The 20,984-nt window shown below is 37.9% G+C and overlaps 1 protein-coding gene across 18 annotated transcripts in view; it reads left to right on the top strand.

The window, feature by feature from the left end:
* Positions 1-20,984, top strand: part of MEF2C (myocyte enhancer factor 2C) — a 163,346-nt gene that overhangs the window by 127,409 nt on the left and 14,953 nt on the right. For all 18 annotated transcript variants that reach the window (XM_059175439.1, XM_059175435.1, XM_059175442.1 and 15 more), the window contains 2 exons: positions 1,311-1,497; positions 4,725-4,772. In XM_059175439.1, coding sequence (XP_059031422.1) covers positions 1,311-1,497; positions 4,725-4,772 — 235 coding nt within the window. The remainder of the gene's footprint in view (positions 1-1,310; positions 1,498-4,724; positions 4,773-20,984) is intronic.

The raw sequence follows: 20,984 nt of genomic DNA, 5'->3' as shown, positions 1-20,984 counted from the left end.
TTATGAAATATTTGCTTCTGTACGTATCAATATGTCCAGATCATGGAAGAAAAGAAAATAGGAAAAATAAAGAGTAAGAAAACATAAGCCTGAATAGAGAGTAATATTGAAATCACCAACAGGATAAAAAGCTTTTGCAGAGCATGACATAGGATACAGGCTCGCCAATCAACGAGGAAAGGAAAGTTGATGTTAAGATCACTGAAGGAAAAAAAAAAAAAAGATAAAAATAAAAATGAAAACCTTTGAGTCACATGCACATAGGCATTTAAACTTACACATTGGCTTATCTGAAATCCTGAGGGAATGTTTTATGTAAACCCTGTCTCTAACAGATCTATTAGATACACACACACACACACACACACATATGTATCCATTTTATAGTAAGAATGCTATATGCTCTGACACCGTAAGTCCTCTGGCAATATGTGCAAGCAGTATTTTCATTTATAATGTTAAAACATTTTTTTAAAAGGGGGGAGTTGTAAGTATGATTGGTTAGTACAAGCAGAGAAATAAGCATAATTTTGCTTAAATTGCTAAAATAATACCAAAATATCAATAATTGGGACCTAATTACTCTAATGAGGTACCCGCACGACTTCATTTCACTAAATATTTGCCAGCTTTCTCCTTTGAGATAGAAATCTTGTTGTTTGTCAGTGTCCATGTACCCCCCAAAATGTAAAGTGTAACCTATATTCTGAACTATCATTTTAAAATATGAACTATTGAATGATACATGCTCTGTTGAATTCTGTTTCTTGAAATGCCTATTATCTTTAGCATTACTCTCAAAAGACAGACTTTTAAAAATAATAATTAAAGTACAGGTGCTATTCACATGCTTGGAGATGATTTTATATCATTAAACTTCTGCATAAATATGCTTCAATAAGCAATTAAGCTGAAGACTCTGGTTTGCATTTTAATCCTCCTCTTTCTCTGTGAAGTCATCACAATCATGTACCTTTGATCTTGCAGTCATTTCTGGCACCAGATTCAGACATCACAAATGAACAATTATTACTTAATAGAATGGAATTCGAAGACAATGGAGTCTAATGAAATGGGGCTTTGTTTTAAACAAAAGTGAAACGTTTTCTAATAGTTGCGAAGGAAGAGTTCTAAGCACATTAAAGAAATCAATTTATGATCTGAACATTTTGAGAGCTCTCCTTAATGGTCTTATAGACACCAAGCAGCTTGGAATTTGAAATTTTTCTTGGAAAACTAAAGGCTGTCTGTACATGAGGACTTCTGTTTCTTTTCTTTCCTTTTACCCATGTTTTTCTCTGCTCCTACAGGCTGTTCCACCTCCCAACTTTGAGATGCCAGTCTCCATCCCAGTGTCCAGCCACAATAGTTTGGTATACAGCAACCCCGTCAGCTCACTGGGAAACCCCAACCTTTTGCCACTGGCCCACCCTTCTCTGCAGAGAAACAGTATGTCTCCTGGTGTAACACATCGACCTCCAAGTGCAGGTAACACAGGTATGTATGTCCTCATATGCATGCAATGTTAACAAATTGGGAAGGAGCCACTCTTGGCACAAAGGGTATTTTATCACCAAGATGTAGACTTTTCCAGGTTTCCATTTGTTATGTTTCCTCGTTGCTTAAGATCCACCTTCTTGGGGCACCTGGGTGGCTCAGTGGGTTAAGCCACTGCCTTTGGCTCAGGTCATGATCTCAGGGTCCTGGGATCGAGTCCCACATCGGGCTCTCTACTCAGCAGGAAGCCTGCTTCCCTCTCTCTCTCTGCCTGGCTCTCCATCTACTTGTGATTTCTCTCTGTCAAATAAATACATAAAATCTTTAAAAAAAAAAAAAATCCACCTTCTTTTTGGTCTTCAACCCCATCAGCCTGATTTTGAAATCTCCCATAATCTGCTATTTTTCCATTTAGACTCCCACCCACCTCTCATGTGGCTATATTTCAACTATATTTCTCAAACAGCTATATTTTCAGCTCTGTTTCTCAAACAAAAAGTCAAACATCCTTGGAGAAAGAAAGTCTTCATTTTTTTGCTACTACTCTCCTCCTGCCTAAGATGCCATTTCTCATCTTCCTCTTAGCCAGATTATCACCTTTTCCATAAAATCTTCCCCTGTGTCCTCTGATAGCATTTGTGCCATTTAGTTATTTCTTAGTGTGGTTGGTTTTTATTTATTTATACAGAAACTTATACCACAGAGGACTGAAAGCAGAAAAGAAATGTAATAAAATAGTGTAACTTAAGAAGTGTGAAATAAAAACAAAACTTAGAAATGAAATTAAGAGGACACCATAAGAACATATATACCTGCCACAAATTAGTCTCAGTGTTTCTAAGAAATCCCCACTGTTGTACAATGTGCGGTGTCCCAGAGAAAAGAAATTATTGCTCAGGAAAAGTCCAACCATTCTTCATACTCAGATCAAGCAAAACACAGTATATGATGTGCTATATTGAATTTGTGTCTATTTCCCCACTGGATTTAAAGAATCTTGGAGGGAAGACAGTCCTCCTGGATTGCCAACTTCACAGTTGGAACTAAGTAAATGTATACTGACTATAACCAAACAATCCCCTTATATCTCCAAAAGAAGCACCAAAAATAATTATATTTCTAAATCATAGATAGCAAAGCATTGTATATTACATTTTACTTTTTTAAAAAGCACTCCATAGGAAATTTTTAGTATGTCTTAGGCACACATAACTATATTAAAGGCAATTTATTCACAAAATAATTTTTCCTTGAGAATACTTCAATATCTGCCTTGTAATTAAAACTAAACATGTGGAGTGCCTTGGTGGCTCAGTCATTAAGCATTTGCCTTCAGCTCAGGTCATGATCCTAGTGTCCTGGGATTGAGCCCTGCATCAGGCTCCCTGCTCAATGGGAAGCCTGCTTTTCCCTTTCCCAATCTCCCTACTCATGTTTCCTCTTTCACTGTGTCTCTCTCTGTCAAATAAATAAAATCTTAAAAAAACAAAACTAAACTAAACCTTATTCCTATTTAGTACAGAAACTTCATATAGAAAATATAATCAAAATCAACCAAATGATAAAATCTTGATACATCTTGAGTCCGGGAGATGTGTATAAAGGATGCCATTATGCCATTCTCTCTGCTTTTGAATATGACTGAAATTTTTCATAAGAATTTTCAATACCATATGTTATTCCTTTCAGATCACACTCAAACACAGTTGAATTCCCTGCATGATAAATTCATGCTTGTTTATTTTTTAAAAATTTCATCCTTTATCTCCAAAATATTATTTGATTGGAAATAACAAACATTTCTTTAAAAGTAATGAACAGGGCGCCTGGGTGGCTCAGTGGGTTAAGCCGCTGCCTTCGGCTCAGGTCATGATCTCAGGGTCCTGGGATCGAGTCCCGCATCGGGCTCTCTGCTCAGCAGGGAGCCTGTTTCCTCCTCTCTCTCTGCCTGCCTCTCTACCTATTTGTGAACTCTCTCTGTCAAATAAATAAATAAAATCTTTAAAAAAATAAAAATAAAATAAAAGTAATGAACAGGGGCACCTGGGTGGCTCAGTCATTAGGCATCTGCCTTTGGCTCAGGTCATGATCCCAGGGTCCTGGGATTGAGCCCCGCATCAGGCTCCCTGCTTGGCGGGAGGCCTGCTTCTCCCTCTCCCTCTGCTTGGGTTCCCTCTCTTGCTGTGTCTTTCTCTGTCAAATAAATAAATAAAATCTTTTTTAAAATAAAATAAAATAAAAGTAATGAACATATTCTTCAAACTCCAAAACCAGAACCAACTAATAATTATAGACTGTCACTTAGGATCAGTTAGAAAATAATCCAGCCGAGGATGGCTCAGTCGGTTAAGCGTCTGATTCTTGAGTTCAGCTCAGGTCACAGGCTAAGGGTTGTGAGATAGAGCCCCACGTTGGGCTCTGCACTGGGTGTGGGCCTGCTTGAGACTCTCTCTCTCCCTTTCCTTCTGTCCCCTACCTTCCTCTCTAAAGAAAAAGAAAGAAGGGGAAGGAGGAAGGAAGAAAGGTAGGAAGGAAGGAACGAACAAAGGGAGGGAGGAGGGAAAAGAAAAGAATCCAGCTGATATTCTATTCTTTTGGCTAAATCGTATTCCTTAAAACGAACAGTAATTATTATACCGAGTATCTTATTGAACTCTCCCAGCTGTCATATTTTAACATTGCCAAATTTAAGTTAGCAGAGAAGAAGCATACCTTTCTAAATTTGTAGCAAATGAAATCTTCTCTGTTGTGTCAGTAAGGAAAATTCAGGTAGTCAGTGAGGTCATTCGCTGTGAGTAGATTCATGAAATGACCAAAGTTCTGGACAATTAGCATTTTACAAAATTAATTATATAAAAATACATTTACAAAGAATTAAACATCAAGTGTAAGTTTACTTCAACACACAGTCAATCTTACTGCTTTTTTTTTCCACTTTCTATAAAACATCCAAAAATGAAAATTCAGAGACCATTTAAACCCTGGATTTTTTAAATGTAACCTTTCTTAGAACGGAAGATTCTGCAAAATGTCAGTGATTGAATGTAGGCTTAATGTTTGAGCTCAGCATGTCATAATAAAACAAATGTCAGCCATCCAACTTAGGTAATATTTTACAAATTCAGGACCCTTGGGAGAGCCAGAATACTGGGATTGCTAAAGGTAAAGTGTGTTGTTCTGTGGACCTGTGGCCTTTCCTTCTTCTGATCTTTCTCTTTAATCCGTAGGTGGTCTGATGGGTGGAGACCTCACATCCGGTGCAGGCACCAGTGCAGGTGAGTGGGGATTTCTGGGCCACAGCATGGATCATTGTTCAGGGTTTCTTTGCTGGGCGATTTGCAGGAAGTAAGTCTTTTGAACCAAGTAGGGAGATGTGTGAGCTGTATGGAAAAATGGCCCCCAGAACTTCTCAAGCATTTTTATGAAGCAGGAATGGATGGATTAGTAACTTAGAAGAAAACTATTAACTAGAACTTTTCTTAATCAGACTTCAGCTAGTCCACATAACCAGAAGTGAAGGCTCTGATCAAACCCATTTAATCCTAGATACAATCTCTGGATACAAAAGTACCTTTAGCAAGACTTGCCTATTGAGTTCTCTGTGAATCATTTCACATTAAATGTGAATCTCTCTCCACCCAAAGAAGTACCAAACTCCTGGTAGAATGCATGTTTAAAAGGAGAGGGTATTCCTCTGAAATGAATCATACCTTACGTGTTAACTAATTGAATTTTAATTAAAAATAAATAAGTAAGTAAATAAGTAAGAAAATAGTAAATAAGTTAAAGGTGGCAGAGAGGGGCATCTGGGTGGCTCAGCAGGTTAGCATCTGCCTTTGGTGCAGGTCCTGATTCTCGGGTTTTGGGATCGAGCTCCGCATCGAACCCTGCATTGGGTGCTTTGCTTATCTGTGAGTCTGTTTCTCCCTCTGCCGCTGACCCTCCCTTAAAGATTTTTAAAATCTTTAAAAATTTTTTAAATTAAAAAAAATAAAAAGGAGGGAGTGAGAGTGTAACCCATTCAACAATATTGTTAATAAAATAAAACCAATTTTGACATTAAAATTAGCTCTTAAAGAATATGAATATGGTGTACTCCCAAAAAGCCATTTAAATATATTTTAAGTCTTGGGGCGCCTGGGTGGCTCAGTGGGTTAAGCCTCTGCCTTTGGTTCAGGTCGTGATCTCAGGGTCCTGGGATCGAGCCCCACATCCGGCTCTCTGCTCAGCAGGGAGCCTGCTTCCCCCTCCCCCTCTACTCACCTCTCTGCTACTTGTGATCTCTCTCTCTCTCTCTCTCTCTGTGTCTGTCTGTCAAACAAATAAATAAAATCTTTAAATATATATATATATATATATGTATGTATATATGCATATAAACTCTTAAGGATTTCTTCCACTACATCCAATCATGTTATAGGCACACTTCCCCAGGGTTCCATATTAATTCATATTATTGTGATTATTGAGATATTGATGTCACTTTCAGAGCAGACGTAAGACAGCACAGTAGTTTTTAATGCAAACCACAGTTCACTATTGGCTTAACAAATAACCATGGTAATTCCTGCCGCTGGAACATGATATACATTTAAAATAGTAGGAGACAGGCCTGAATGACACAGGTTATGTTTGAAATGTCAAAAAAAAAATTCAAGCTTATTAAAATATCCATGGACAACTAATTAAAATATTTTGCCAAGGTCAAATATAATAGTCCGCTAATTATAAGAAAGAAGATAAAATCAGCATACAAAAACATTTTTATAAATATATCCATTTGGGGGAAATGTTTCTCCTTCTGATACTGGCTCTTCACTAATTCAGTGAGTCATAAAGAAAAAGAATTTGGACTACACAGTGAATTAACAAACACTATCAATGGTACTAGCTTCCTATTTTATCAACCTTTTAAAAATTAGGTAAAGTCAAATTAATGAGTAAACTCAATATACTATTTTTCTGGACATTGAAACAAAGTGCTCATTTTTTCCCTCGAAACATACTCTGAGGCTTGCAGCCTGAAAATTACAAAACCGGATCAAAGCCAGACCAGTGTTGCTCGGATTCAAGTCTCTGCCAAAACTACAGTTAGAGAGAATGATAGGGACTGAGAACTGGATTGTCACAAAGACCAAGAAAAAGATAACTTTAAAAAATGGTTTTGATGTTATGATATTTTATCCAGTATCTCAGTGCTTTTATAGGAACATCTGGTAGTGGTGAAAAAAGTTATCATATGTAGTAAAAAAAAAAAAAAAAAAAAAATGGGGGGGATGGGTTACTCAGCCCTAATGGAAATAGACTCTTGTTTCTGCTTAATAGCTAGAATGCTTTAGGATTCTCTGTTGAAAATAAGTGTTTGGTTGTTCAATTATGCTGTCATTGTCAATTCTCTGACAGCCCGCTAAGTTTAATGGCCCTCCAGGGACAGAGAAGACGGTCTTGTAAGTGTAAAAGTTAGCCACATATCCGGCTATAGCGTCATTGAACTAAAAAAATCTTACAAGCTTAGCAAATGTATCTTCCTGCATCAAGACCTCTATCTACCACAGACATAAGAACCCTTCAGGGATGCCTGGGTGGCTCATTGGGTTGAGCCTCTGCCTTCATCTTGGGTCATGATCTCAGTGTCCAGGGATCGAGCCCCACATCGGGCTCTCTGCTCGATGGGGAGCCTGCTTCCCCCTTTCTCTCTGCCTATCTCTCTGCCTACTTGTGATCTCTCTCTCTGTCAAATAAATAAATAAAATCTTAAAAAACAAAAAACCTTCTACTTCAAAAATAGAAGGAAACAAAAAGAAAGACACTCAGTTGCACCACCTTGATGATAATAAACATTATATCCAGAGGAATATATCTCATAGCCATGAACATATAACTTTTCCAGTGTCTATTTATTTGTGAGAGAGTTAGTTCCTTACTTTTTAAAAATAGAGGAGGAAGCCCTTTCTAACTCTGGCTCCACAGAACACCTGTTGCAGATGCCACTTAGTAGAGGCAAGCTCCTGTCAGGTCCTGCTGCAGGCTCAGCCGTCTTCCCCTTCTTTCTCAAACCCGCCAGTATCATGTGTCAAAGCTGAATATATCTATGCTGATGTCAGAGAATCACATAACACCAGGGGGAGCGGGGCCAGCCAGAATGTCTCTGCATTTTCAGAAAAGAAAACTAAGGCAAAATGGCCGAAAGATAGCTTCCAAATTTCGAATATTGTCATTGAAATTCAACGTCTCTGATCAAGGTAGAAAGTCTGTGGCCATGTGCACACAATTAAATACTTTTCAATCTTTGTATTTTTTTCAAAATCAGATGCTCTCAATGGTAAAAAGAAAAAAAGTGGGGGGGGGGGGGGCGGGTACAACCTGCAGAAAGGAAGTGAATTTAACAATTAGTGTGTACTTATAAATACCAAGAGACCAAAGAGATAAGGATTCTCTTTTTCAGTTCAGCTCAGTGATATAGTAAAGCAACTTTCCCATCCAGCCCCTGAACTATATAGTTCTCCCTCATCCCATCATCCAGTGGATCATCAAGTCTTACCAACTCTGCCTCCAAGGTACTTCTTAAATCCACTCCTTTCTCTCCATTCCCATCCCATTGCCCTGGTTTCGGTTCCTAGCAACGCTCCAGGACTGTTTCCAGAGCTCCCTAATTTGTCTCCCTGCTTCACGTTGCGTTCCCCTCCAGTCTCTCCATGACTGATTAGCTTTTCTCAAAGGCCTACACTAATTGTAGGTCATCCTTCATGTGCCTTAAGTCCAGACATGGCTTCCCATCTCTCTCAGAATTACCCAGGAGCCTCTTATCTCTGGCCCAGCCTTCCTCTCTACTCTTAAACCTTCTTTTCTCCCGCTGCCAGCAAGAACCCTGCACTCTAATAACACAAACATTTAAATTGCCCTTACTATGTGCTTTACAAAAAGGAACTCATTTATTCTCATAATGGTTCTTTAAAGTAGATATGCATATTATACCCTTTCCATAGATGGGGAAACTGAAACAGAGAGAGGTTAATTGCCCAACGTGGAACCCAGGCAGTCTGGCTCCAACATTCATGCTCTTAACCTCTTCATTGCACTGCTACTTTGCAAACAGTATTGAGGCCACTTGCCTTTACATATGCATTCCTAGTGCTCCTTTCCCTCAGCTTCTTCCTGCTCCTGAGCCCTCCTTGTCATCCCTCAGAATTCAGTACAGCCATTCAGGGGGAATTATGCATCTCTTCTTTTTTCGCCCATGGAAGCCTGCTCCCACATCACTTATCTCATTGCATTGTTATTGCATTGTCTGGGCACACATCTTTCTCCTGGACACTCAGCCCTCTAGGGGCAGACTGTGTCTTTCTTACAGGTTATATTCCCAGCTCAAGACATAAGAGAGAGTACATGGCAGATACTCAGTTTATGTTTGTTAGCTGAATAAAGGAAAAATTAATCTACTCGTCATGAATTTTTAATAATGTTGATGTGAGAAAAGAAAGAATACTTCAAAGAAATAATGTAATTTTAAATATAAAAAATAGACCCTCGATTTATAATTCACAAAAATAATATATTCTTTTGATAGTCGTACAAAGAATAGTAAATTATCCGGTTAAATGACTGAGAAACATTGGCCAATAAAGCTTTACTAACTTTTCCAACATACTTAATTAAAATCCTGAAGAACTGATACACAGCAGTAAATGAAATGTGGGTTGGTACATCAGACCATCACAAACCACCACTTAAAACAATAAACCTCTTATCACTTAAATTGAAGCGGTTTCAAAGATGAAGGCAAAAAGTAACAAAGAAGTAACAGGATGAGGTTGTACTCTTGATTTAAGGGACGTATACAGCAAGTCATTATAAGACATTAGCAGTGGTGACATTTCTAGGTTTCAGTTCACAGTTATTCATCCAGTGCTTAGTCCCTTCCTCTCAACAGCCAAAATCGAAAGTCCCCGCTTTTTAAATTACATTTTGTCATAGCTGTGTAATTAAAGCTTTTAGCATGCTAATCTTAGTGGTTATTGATAATTGAAGATCAATTTCAAGTGGATTTTTGTAATCATTAGACTTAATAGAAATAAAAGGTAGGCCCTCTCTTTTTCAGCTCCACTTGATGATAAAGTATAGCATCTTTCCCATCCAGTCTCGGAGCTATGCCTTGTTTTGGATTTTTCACTATCCTATTAGAACCCTTTGTTTTCACGTTGATAACATAGCTGCTTTTTTATGGAGTACAAAGTGCCAATATGCTCAAGGATTCGTGACTGAGACAAAGAAGAGAAAGAAAGGGAAGGATGGAGAGGCGAAGAAAGGAAAACATTTTAGGAATCTCTTTGAAAATTTAAGAGAATTTTACAATCTACATAGCTATGTGACAATAAGGCAAAGGAGATTTATGTATATTGGTTAATAATTTTAATTGGCATTTATTGTAAATTAGGTATAATTTTATAAAAAAGAAACTAACAGCTGTTTCCTTATTTTGATTGTTAATTGTTTACTATTTTATGCGTTTGGTTGTCAAGCATTGTCACTTCTGGAATACTTAATTTATATCAGCTAAATACATGGAAACTTGGTGGCAGCGTACTGCTGCGGGTAAATCACTGAGCAGTGACTTAAAGAAGGAGCGCTAGCTTCCAGGCTCTGAAAGGACTCCATCTAGCACGACCTTGGGCTGTGACTTTGAACCTTTGAACTCAGAACTCACATTGCGGATAAGATACAGGCTTTCCGTGCAACGTTTCGTGATTATATAATGATAGAACTTCACTTACATGACTTTTTTTTTTATAATTCATTTAGTACTGGAAAAGAAAAATTTAGCATATTATAAAATAGAACTGAGGAGAGGAAAAGGATATACAATATTAAATTATTCTGTACCAGTGCCATTGTTTTGCAAGTATTTGTTTTTGAGGATACTTATCAAAAGTTTCTTGGCTGACTTTCTTATCAGCCAGAAAGACTTCTCTGCAGTTCTCAATCACTGATTTAAAGTATCAGTAAAGTGGTTAAAAATTCCATCTAAAAGGATTGGCTTTAACAAGTTTACATTTTTGTTACCTAACAATATACAGATTCAGACAGTGTAATATTCAAGAAAGAGAGATGGATATGACTTAGTTGCTCTGAGACAAGAAAACTATTTTTGTTAGCATAAAATACAACTTTCTACTGCTTTTTTAAATACTGTTAAGCAGCATGTGGAAAAGAATCCAAATTAATAGTCGGATTCTTGTTTTGGTGAAAGTATTATTCTGTTAGTTTGAATTATTCTAAATAAAAATTTTGAGTTCATTTGCAGTTTTACCTTGAGAGTTCACCCAAAACATAGAGATCCATCCGTATTGCTTTATTATTATCCATGAAATTAAGTAACAGTGATATTTTAACCCAAACCAAAGTTATTATCTAGATTTATCAAAGGAAAAAAAAAAAAAAAACTTAGTCCTCTTAGTTGGATGATCTACAGCATATGATTAAAAAAAAAAAAAAATCAGTGTCCGCTTCCCATACACAAGACCTGGAAAATTATAAATACCTTGTGATGCCATTTCCTAGGGGCCAACATTGAAGTAGGAGAGGCAGGTCAAAGAGAAGGTAAAGGAAGAATGTTACAGGCTAGGTCAAGGTATTATAAAATCTGTTTTGACCCCTGTAGTTTAACTTAATTCTTAAGGAGTTTGATTTCCACAGGGGAAAACAAAATCTCAAATTACAGCTCCCTCAGGAGTGTTTGAGCAGACTTTAGAGTGCCTTGTGTATTTCTGACCTCACAATTTATATCTTTTGTATCCCCATCTTCCTATTACAGTCAGTAAAGCAATGTGAGAATTTGTCTCTTTGCTCATATCCCATTGACTTAACTTGAGAGCGTGACCAACAAAACTGTGGTTGTTTTAGTATTAATACCAGCAGTTTAATATTTTCTCCTAAAATATTAGTTTTACTCAGCGCTTTTCTTTATTTCTCTTAGCAGTTCTTTTTCCTCATACACAAGTGGTTTCTCTTCTTGCTTCTAGCATCACCATAAGATTTTATTTGGAGAGAATACAGAAAGAACAGGTCTTTTCAAAATCATTACTGATATGAAATTGTGCATCAATAGACAGAAGGGATGTGGTTAAAAAAGCCCCTCTTTTGGAAATAAAACTTTTTACCTACCAGGGACTTTTTGGGGCTTCAAGGCTGTTGGCCAAGAGTATAATTTGCTGTTTTTAGACAAACATTTGCCAGTCACTTAAATTTTACAGTTGGACTTGCATGGTGTGTTCACGCAAATCTCAGTCCAAAGAGTACTAAAGTCATGATGACGTCTCATATTTGAAAGAGTAAATAAAATATATCCCTTTAGTTTATCTTCAACTAAAGGAAACTATATTGTATCAAAATCTGGAGAAACAATTTTAATTTATAATCTATGGATGTGACCATGGGATGCTTTAATATTCACCGGGTTTACTTATTATTGTTCCATTTTAATCGCTTTAACTGAATTTAATATTTACTTGTTAGCTGTTTTGCTAAACACTATGCCCTCCTTTCACAATTTCTTGACCTTACACTCCATGTACAACCTCCAGTTACGGTAAAGAACTGATTAGTGTGGGGGAGAAAACAGCCTGCTGTATTAATATATAGGTTATTATTAATGTAGTAATAATAGCAAATCTAAATCTATGGTCAATTTACATAAACATGATTACATTAATTTACATGACAATCATGAAAAAAGGAACTTTCAGTTTAACACTAAGCAACTCGGAGATAGCTAGAAAATCATGGTGCAAAATTTTTGCACAAGCAGTAATTTGGAGAAATAATCCAGAGGCAGATATTTAGAAAAATAAAATAACCAGTGAAAACACATGACATATAAGTTATTCTAGGGATGACATTATTGCCCTTGGAAAGGCCGTGAATTCCCATTTTTAGGATTGTTGTGAAAATTAAATGAGTAATGATAGAAGGCAGCACCTTGCACAGTTTCTTTCACCAGAGTAAGTGCTTATTAATAAATGTTCGCATTGTCAGTATTATAATTATCTATATTCTTGATTTCCTAAGGAAAAAATGAAGCTTAATGCCCTCCTAGTAATATTTATTAAAGGTATAATAAGCAAGTAGAGCACTAGTAGGCTTCACAGAGATGTCTGCTGCAGCCCCTACCCTCAAGGGTGGGGATAAATAGAGTATAGGAATCAACCTGAGGCAGAACAGAAGTGCAATGCAGTACAGTGCAACACATTTCACTTTGAACATTATCATCTTCTGATGTGTTTGCAGCAGTTGTGTAAATGTTAAAACCACAAGTAATTATTCCTTCTCTTCTGTCACGTTCTCTCTAATTTGTACTGTCTCAATATTTTTGTTTATAAAAATGACTGAGAGAATGAACGATTCTGTCAATAATGAAGACACCCCCTCATTTTTAGCAAAGAGACAGCCCCAAAATCTCAAGAAGTGAACAATTAAGTGAGTCATAAATCTATCATTCATTGTTAAGTGGAATTTTTTTTTTTAAGATAGCAAGGTTCAGTATCATTTTTATGGTGCAATTAAAAACTATCCCTTCAGTAAATCAGTACTCAAAGTAGAATGATATTTTGAGTGCCTTTGTGCATTGAAAACATCAGGTTGTCAAATTCCTCCTTATTTGCAAATGGAGCTTTTATTCAAAGAAATACAAGGATGCATTCTAAATCTGAAACATCTGGCTTTTGTAATAAAATAGTAGAAGCAGCTTGTGTTTTGGATTCAAATTAAAACTGTCCCACTTACTGACAAGTCACAGAAGCTCCCTGAACCTCAGTTTCCTTATCTGTCAAAAATTGGGATGATAATGCCTGACCCACATGACTGCTGGGACAAATGAAAGACTCGTTTGCCAAAACAAACCTGCTTTGTGACACAGACTCTCAATCTTTGAAAAAACAAGTCAGTAATAAGTAAAATGTCTTTTCTTAACTGCCTCACAATCCAGAGCCTATTGTATGCGCTGAATGTTCAACGTTCAGGATCTAGTTGGCAGGTAGACTGTTAATTTCACAAAAGATATAAAACAAAACAGGTCCAAGAAATATCAAGGACAAGTTGGGTAGATATGAACTCCGTGAAGGTCTGATTCAGCATCAGGGTGACATGGTCAAGTAGAAGAGGCAAGCTCTTTGTAGAATGTCTGCTGCCCTCTAACTTGTACAGCCAAGAATAGTCTTGGCTTTTGTGTATTCCTGGAGTATTTTTCTAAGAATACACCACAAAAGACACTGAGGTTTCACAGGAGTTTCTTCATAGTCTAACATTATATATTATTGTATTATTTCCCTAAGAAACCCTCAGATAGAGTGGAGACTTGATTTTATGTTTAAGAATCTGTAATCAGGAGTCTTTACCAGGATAAGAACCAGAAAATCTGCTCTGCCTCTATTCCACAGTAGGCATATTAAAGTTTTCATCATTCCCAGATTTCTGACCTCCACATGTTTTGTGGTTGCCTTTTGCCTTAGAGCCATCCCATGAAAAAGATCTCCTTTTCCCTCAAAAGAAAAAAAAAAAAAAGATCATGATTCACAATAGCTAAATAACATAGTTTCTGCACTTTTAACAAGGTTGAGGCATTCAAGCCTCAGTGAATATAACTGAATTCTAGAAGGTCATAGTATTTTTCTACTAAAAACTATTTAAAGTGCATTGCTTCCAGTAGGGTAGGAGGAACAAGTTTACTATATACAATTTTTTTAAAAGATTTTATTTATTTATTTGACAGACAGATCACAAGAAGGCAGAGAGGCAGGCAGAGAGAGAGAGGAGGAAGCAGGCTCCCTGCGGAGCAGAGAGCCCGACGTCGGGCTCAATCCCAGGACTCTGGGATCATGACCTGAGCTGAAGGCAGAGGCTTTAACCCACTGAGCCACCCAGGTGCTCCTACTATATACAATTTTAAAGTGATTTCAAATGACTGTGAAAAGATGTATGTTTGAGATACAAAACAGTGTCCTAATACTGGAAACTAACTTATCGTAAACTAACTCAGATATAAAATTAAATGACGGTAGTGAGCATTATTATGTATGTGACACCTCTAGTTTAACGAGAAAGTATGCTATAAATGTTTTCAAATTGTTCCAATGAAAGAAATAAAAAACCTAAGTTGGTTAAACCTTTTGCCAAAGTAAAAACAGAAAATCAATACATCAGAGGTTCAACTGGGTGCTCTCCTGTGGCAGTTTGCCCCAAATTCCAAAAAATAAGATACCATAAACAAATTACAAAACAAAATCAGTTTATACACCTATGTATTAAAAATTATTCTCCAGGTAACAACTAATAACAGATACTCTAAAACACTGAGCATTTCACCATCGTGTTAAGTGGCTCTGATGGAAGCTGTTCTCTTAAATTGACAATAGGTAGGTAAACATCTTTACCCTCCATTACAGGAGAGGCTATCGACTAAAATATTACAGAATCTACTTTTAAGAGCATATTTAATCATCCACTCGAAATAGCACACTGAAAGTTAAACAGTTGCTCTGGCATTTAGTGTTGCTGAACCCAATATTTCCTATTTGTAAATATTTATCTATCCCAGAGACCAGAAATACGGTTTAGAACATCACCATTCTGTGCCTCTTTGTCTGAGTTCAGCCTTTTCTCAACCAGAAATGCCATTTCTGCCGGCCACGCTGACTGTGTTCCTGAAGAAACCCCATCACCTCTGGCTTAGGATGGCCCTTTGGGTCTCTCACATCCCTGGTGTCACCCTCTACTCCTTTCCTCTCTTCCTTCACATTCCTATAATTTTAGAATGAGATTTGACACAGGGGGTTTTCAGAATTCCGGAGTGTGCCAGTTCTCAGGGAGCAGGTCAACTGCCGTCCTTCAGAGCATGGCATCTGGACACACTGCTGGGTTCAAATCATGGCTCCATCCGCTGAGAGCTGTTTGACATTGAGCAAGATGCTGGACCTCTCTGTTGTTAAGCTTTCTCATTATGTAACACAGGGATCCTATTCGTACCTGACAAGGGTGTCAATGCAAGGATTCAAGGTGCTTTATATCCATGTATAATAGCCAACAATTCTATAGCGGTCACTAAGGGCCTGGTACTATTCAAGGTCCTCAAAATGTATGCTTGATGTTGTGGGTTCTACTGATAAATAGTACTCTAGAAAGTGTTTGATATTGTTAATATTATTGCATGGTCATGTAGGGGAAGGCTGTCTCAGACAAGTATATGAGAGGCTCTGATTCAGATTGCATTTATGCTTCTCTCACACCGATGAAATGATGGCTTAGGGTTAAGAAAGCTACGGCTCAGTGTGGTTGGAGGAACTCTAATGGAGACCTCAAGACCAGAATTTGGATTTATCTACTTCATCCTCCTTTGACCATCACTCCTTCACTCCTTCTGCCTTCTAGGTCTTCCTGTCTCTGCCGCCTCCTTCCTCATGTGGTCTGTGGCAGATGCATCCTAACTAGCTTTTCTATAGCAGTCTAACCTCTGATCTACCACTTCCACGGACACCCTTTTCCTAAAGCACAGTTAAGGATGTCACTTACCACTCACAAACTCTAACTTTGCTTAATTTCTAGTGTAAGAAGTTGAATAAACATTTAGCGTAAAGACTAGGGTATAACGTTAACATGATCTGAGAGGTCTGTGTTAGTCAAACTTGCTTCTCCAGCTTCTGAAAACTGCATACTCTAAAACCACTGGCATTCCATTCTCATGGGAATACTCGTCCTTCCCCAATACAGTCATGACTCTGAGATCTTTCATGTATCCCCTGTCTCCGGGAAGTCTCTCTCTCTGGACCACCTAGTAAAATCCTGCTTACTTAAGTTCTTACTTACCACCCTTCTGGCATTCTTTTTCTTGGGATATCACGCAGCCCGACTCTTGGTGGAATGTTCCATATGAGTAAATTATGGTTGAGATGTATAGAGAAAACCTGTGGCAGGAAGCGTAAACACCCGTCAGTAAAGAAGAAAAGAGGCTGTGCCTCAGAGTTTTCTTTTTCATCAGGGAAAATTCCTACTTTATTTGATTCTACCACTTGCAGTTAGCTAAGGTAATGTGCTGTGAAATGATTAACAGGTGCAACAAGTGAAAAAGAAGCTTCAATTAACTCTCTCTAAACAAATTTAGTAGTTGGGCACTTGCGTGATTTCCTGACTTTAATATCATATGGTTGATGAGCAGTTTGTCTCAACGGTGTACTTGGTCATCAGTGTGTAATCATTATCTAAAATAAGAAATGTTCTCAAGTAGCGCGTAGAAGAGAGACCCTCGATATTTGAAATTAGCAAGTAACATTAGCAAGTAACAGTTTTCATCTCACGTTCCCTCAGTAACTTAACTTTTGGTGCCATTCCTGAGTAGTAATTCCTAATTTTTCCAGCATAGTCTGTATATCCATTTTGCAAGCATCTGAAACACTTAAAGAGCTAGTCCTCTGCATGTATCACTGCTTCGAATTGCAACGAGATAGAAGGGACTGTGTGTTCAAGGTGGGCTGAGTTGTCTGAAAAGTTGTCTGAACTCTCGTGAAAGAGTTGAGGTGTTAGCTGATTCTTAAAAATGAATTTGAGGGGCACCTGGGTGGCTCAGTGTGTTAAGCCTCTGCCTTTGGCTCAGGTCATGATCTCAGGGTCCTGGGATCGAGCCCCACATGGGGCTCTCTGCTCAGCAGGGAGCCTGCTTCCTCCTCTCTGTCTGCCTGCCTCTCTGCCTACTTGTGATCTCTCTCTCTCTCCTCTCTCTCTCTCTGTGTCAAATAAATAAAATCTTCTTAAAAAAAGAATTTGAATTAAAAGGAGAGCAGGGTGCTTGGATGGCTCTTCAGTTAAGTGTCTGCCTTTGGCTCAGGTAATGATCCTGGGATCCTGGGATCAAGCCCCACATCGGGTTCCCTGCTCAGCAGGGAGTCTGCTTCTCCCTCTCCCTCTGCCCCTCTCACCACCCCCCTCCCCGCCCCGGCTCTCTCTCTCTCTCAAATAAATAAAATATATTAAAAAAACAAAAACAAGAAGAGAGCAAACACTGCTAGAGCAAAGACACAGGCGTATCCAGAGGGCTGTGAGCTTGGCTGTAGATATTGGGAATTAGGTGAAACAGAGGGGGGTCAGACTATGCGCAGTTCTGAGAGCCAAGCAGGGCACTGACCCAACAGTGTTAAGTATGGTCTGAAAAAGTAACATAACAGAAACAGCCCTTTAGAAAAAATGTTAGAGAAATTCTTGAGACTGTACGTTAGATTTATTGTCACACACGTGCACATAAGTCTGCATCCAGCTTTAAGGAGCTCACGGTTTTCGTGAAGCCAGTCGTAAGGTCTGGTGAAGAACCCTACCACTGGAGACCAGGGACCCTGATAAAAGACCAAGTCGAATGGCGATGAAAGCCTTCCTTAGGATGGTGGCAGCGGGGATGGAGGGAGGCATTTCTGAAGAAAAAGAGATTTGGTATCTGATTGGACAGGGAGCTGGAAGAGGAAGCAGGGATTTGGTATCTGATTGGACAGGGAGCTGGAAGAGGAAGCAGGGATAGTCAAAGAGGACAATTCAGGAGACTGAAGAAAAAATGTTGCCCGTGAAAAAAATTAGCTGTGGTTCATAAAGACTAGTATCTGTTTTGTGCTTATTAGTTTTGTATGCTTGTATTTATAATGGAAGTCCTAGGGGGAAGGTGATGTCTAAACATCCAAGTAAGAGGAAGTTTTAGAACTTTGGGCTCAGAGAGAGCTAGCTACATGCTCAATTGCGCTCTGTGAGACAAGGCAAAATGTCCTTCTCACAACATCTTAAGCCAGGAATATGTTCTTTGAATTTACAACTTCTTAAAATAGGAGTCAATAAAAAAATAAAAAAAATTAAAAAAAGGCAGCAAGTGTTTTCAGGTTAACTGGGGAGAAAAAAAATTTTTTTTCTCCTAACACCACATTTCAAGTTTTGTATATTTACACTAATTTTAATATGAATGTTTAGAAACTTGTAACCGATCCAGGTCGATTCTGTTATCCTTCCTACAAATTATATTGTGAATGCTTAAATTGTTTTATTTTATGTGAAACAATATTTTTAATCAAATCAAACTATAAAACAAACTGACTCTAAAGTTGGTCTGTTCTTCATTTCTTATAATCTATAATCAGGAAATCCATTCACTCATGCTTTATAATTTTTGTGCTTTGAAGTGGTCAGAGGACTGTGACATCTGCATAAAGTCACATCTGAATTGATCGTGGTCCAGGCGGAGGGTAACTTTAAAACACAGCATGAAGAAATGTTGAATATGTATATTAGAAGGTTATTGAGAGCTGGCATTTCCCACCCCCTGACCCCTGACTTTGAATGAGACCATTCTCTTCGGTGAATTTATCTTAAGGTAGGACAACAGCCTCAACGCAGGCCACAGCGTTCTAAGTGAGGAGGAGGCCCGCGGTTTCAAAGCCAGTTTAAATGCAGGCTCTTCTTAGCAGTAAACCACACGCATGTATTCATCATTGATTTTCAAATGATAGGTTTCTATATCACTGGTTTAGGATCCACAGTCTTGCATTCCTGAATCTATATTATGCCAAAAGAATAACAACTTGGTGGCTGGAAACAGAAATGGTTATTATACGGCTCCAAAATGCTAGCTGGCACAATATGCTAAAAACAGAAATTCACCGGTAAAAGGCAGAATTTATTTGTTCTTAAAAATAACTGTATGCTCTAAAAATATGAATTTAAGAAGTGTCATCGTGGTTCAAAATATTTTATGTTCAATATGGAAACACCTTAAAATATGTGACTAATCTTCTAAAATGGCATAATTTCCAAATAACAGGAAATATTCCAAGAGAAAAAGAGAATGCTTTCAAATCCTTTTTTTTTTTTTTTAGTTTTGAGACATTTATTGGATGAAAAACTATAATGTATGTTTACTGTTTTTTTTTTTTTTCCTGCTGCCCTAGATCATTGTTTAAAAATGTGGGCAGAAAGATGTAGGTTTTGTTGGAATTTCTCAGAGAGTTTACTGTAGAAATTTTTTTTTTTTAATTTTCAAAAAAAAACCCTTTTCTCAGAGCATCCGTGAAGCATTTCCATTTTCACACACTGGCCCAGTGCTTGTCATATCACAGGACAACACATTTCACAAAGCGGTTTTACTTCCTTTTAGCAAAATAACTCCTCCGTGCAAACCAGTATTGGCATCTACCAAGCAAGAGTTTTAGTTTCCTCTGATCTATTCAAGCTTCACTGCACTGCTTAACTGACTCTTTCTCCCCTTCTTTTGAAATTACCCACCTAATTTTCCATTTAATTGTTTATTTAAACCAGATCTCACGCAGGCTTAAGAGATAAGTGACATATGTATTGAGTGTATCAGACTGAACTTCAGCTGACAGGAAAGTATAGGGCAAATTTTGTCTTGGTTTTCTCAGCCTCTTGTTATCCAGTAGAATCTATTAATTAAAACAAGAGCCTTAACATATTCACAAGAATGATTCAGTTAAGACGCATTAAATATAAATTTATTTTTTCAAGCATTTTTCTAAGTAAGCAAATCCTTTGTACCTCTCCTAGTGATACTCGGTAAATGTATTTGTTTCACATAGCAAATTTTGCCACCAAAAACTGTCCAAATTAACTGGAAAAGAAAATTTTGGCTTTTGACATATTTAGCCAGCTGTAGAGAATTTAGTGACTTTCAGTGAAGTTTTATTATAGAAGAGTAATTTATATTCAAATTCAGCCAACATTTCCTAAGAAACTACTGTGTCCTTGACACATGTTTTGGTGGGGGTGAGGGGGTTCGTTTATTTTTATTTTTCTCCCAGTAACTTGGAGAATTTTACGGATGACCCAATTGACAGATTTAATCTTGTAGTTATTTGTTATATATTCAGCCTGTTTATTCATGCATAAAATGAGACAGGTAAATGAATGGGATATGAAGAACAAATGTGCTCTACACAGTTTGCCTCAAATGTATTTTAATTCAAAAGAGGTTTCCATAAATATTTCCTGAAATATACCTGTGCTTTGCCTTCCCACTCCCTCCTCATCTTTAGCTCAGGCCATCACCATATTTCCAGACTGCTTCATACTCCCAGACCTTCCAAATTACAGGATATCCCAATGCCAGTATATCTCTCTGTCCCCTTAGAGGCCTGTGTACGGCCTCTGCTCTGTGACCCTCTTGGGTTTGCATTTCTACCATTTCAATCCAAGATGTATCCGCCTGGAAGTCAAGTTCTCCATGTCCTTCTAAGGTCTTCGACTCCCCTCTCTTTTCATGAGTTCCCTACTAGCCAGTTTGCTCACAGTGTCCCTGATTGTGCTCTGTAAATTCCCACCTCAGCCCTTTCCCCGAGCCCAGTCACAAGCTCAGCATGTCTTACTATCTCTTCCCTTTTTTCAAGGCCCACATCAACTCCTGACTCTTAGGTGAATCTTCACTGGATAATCTCTTCCCTCCTAAGAGCTCACTAACACTT

Source organism: Mustela lutreola, chromosome 5, assembly GCF_030435805.1.
Source record: "Mustela lutreola isolate mMusLut2 chromosome 5, mMusLut2.pri, whole genome shotgun sequence".
Lineage (NCBI taxonomy): Eukaryota > Metazoa > Chordata > Mammalia > Carnivora > Mustelidae > Mustela > Mustela lutreola.
The sequence above is the reverse complement of the archived record's forward strand: the minus strand, read 5'-3'. Positions and strand labels throughout refer to the sequence as shown.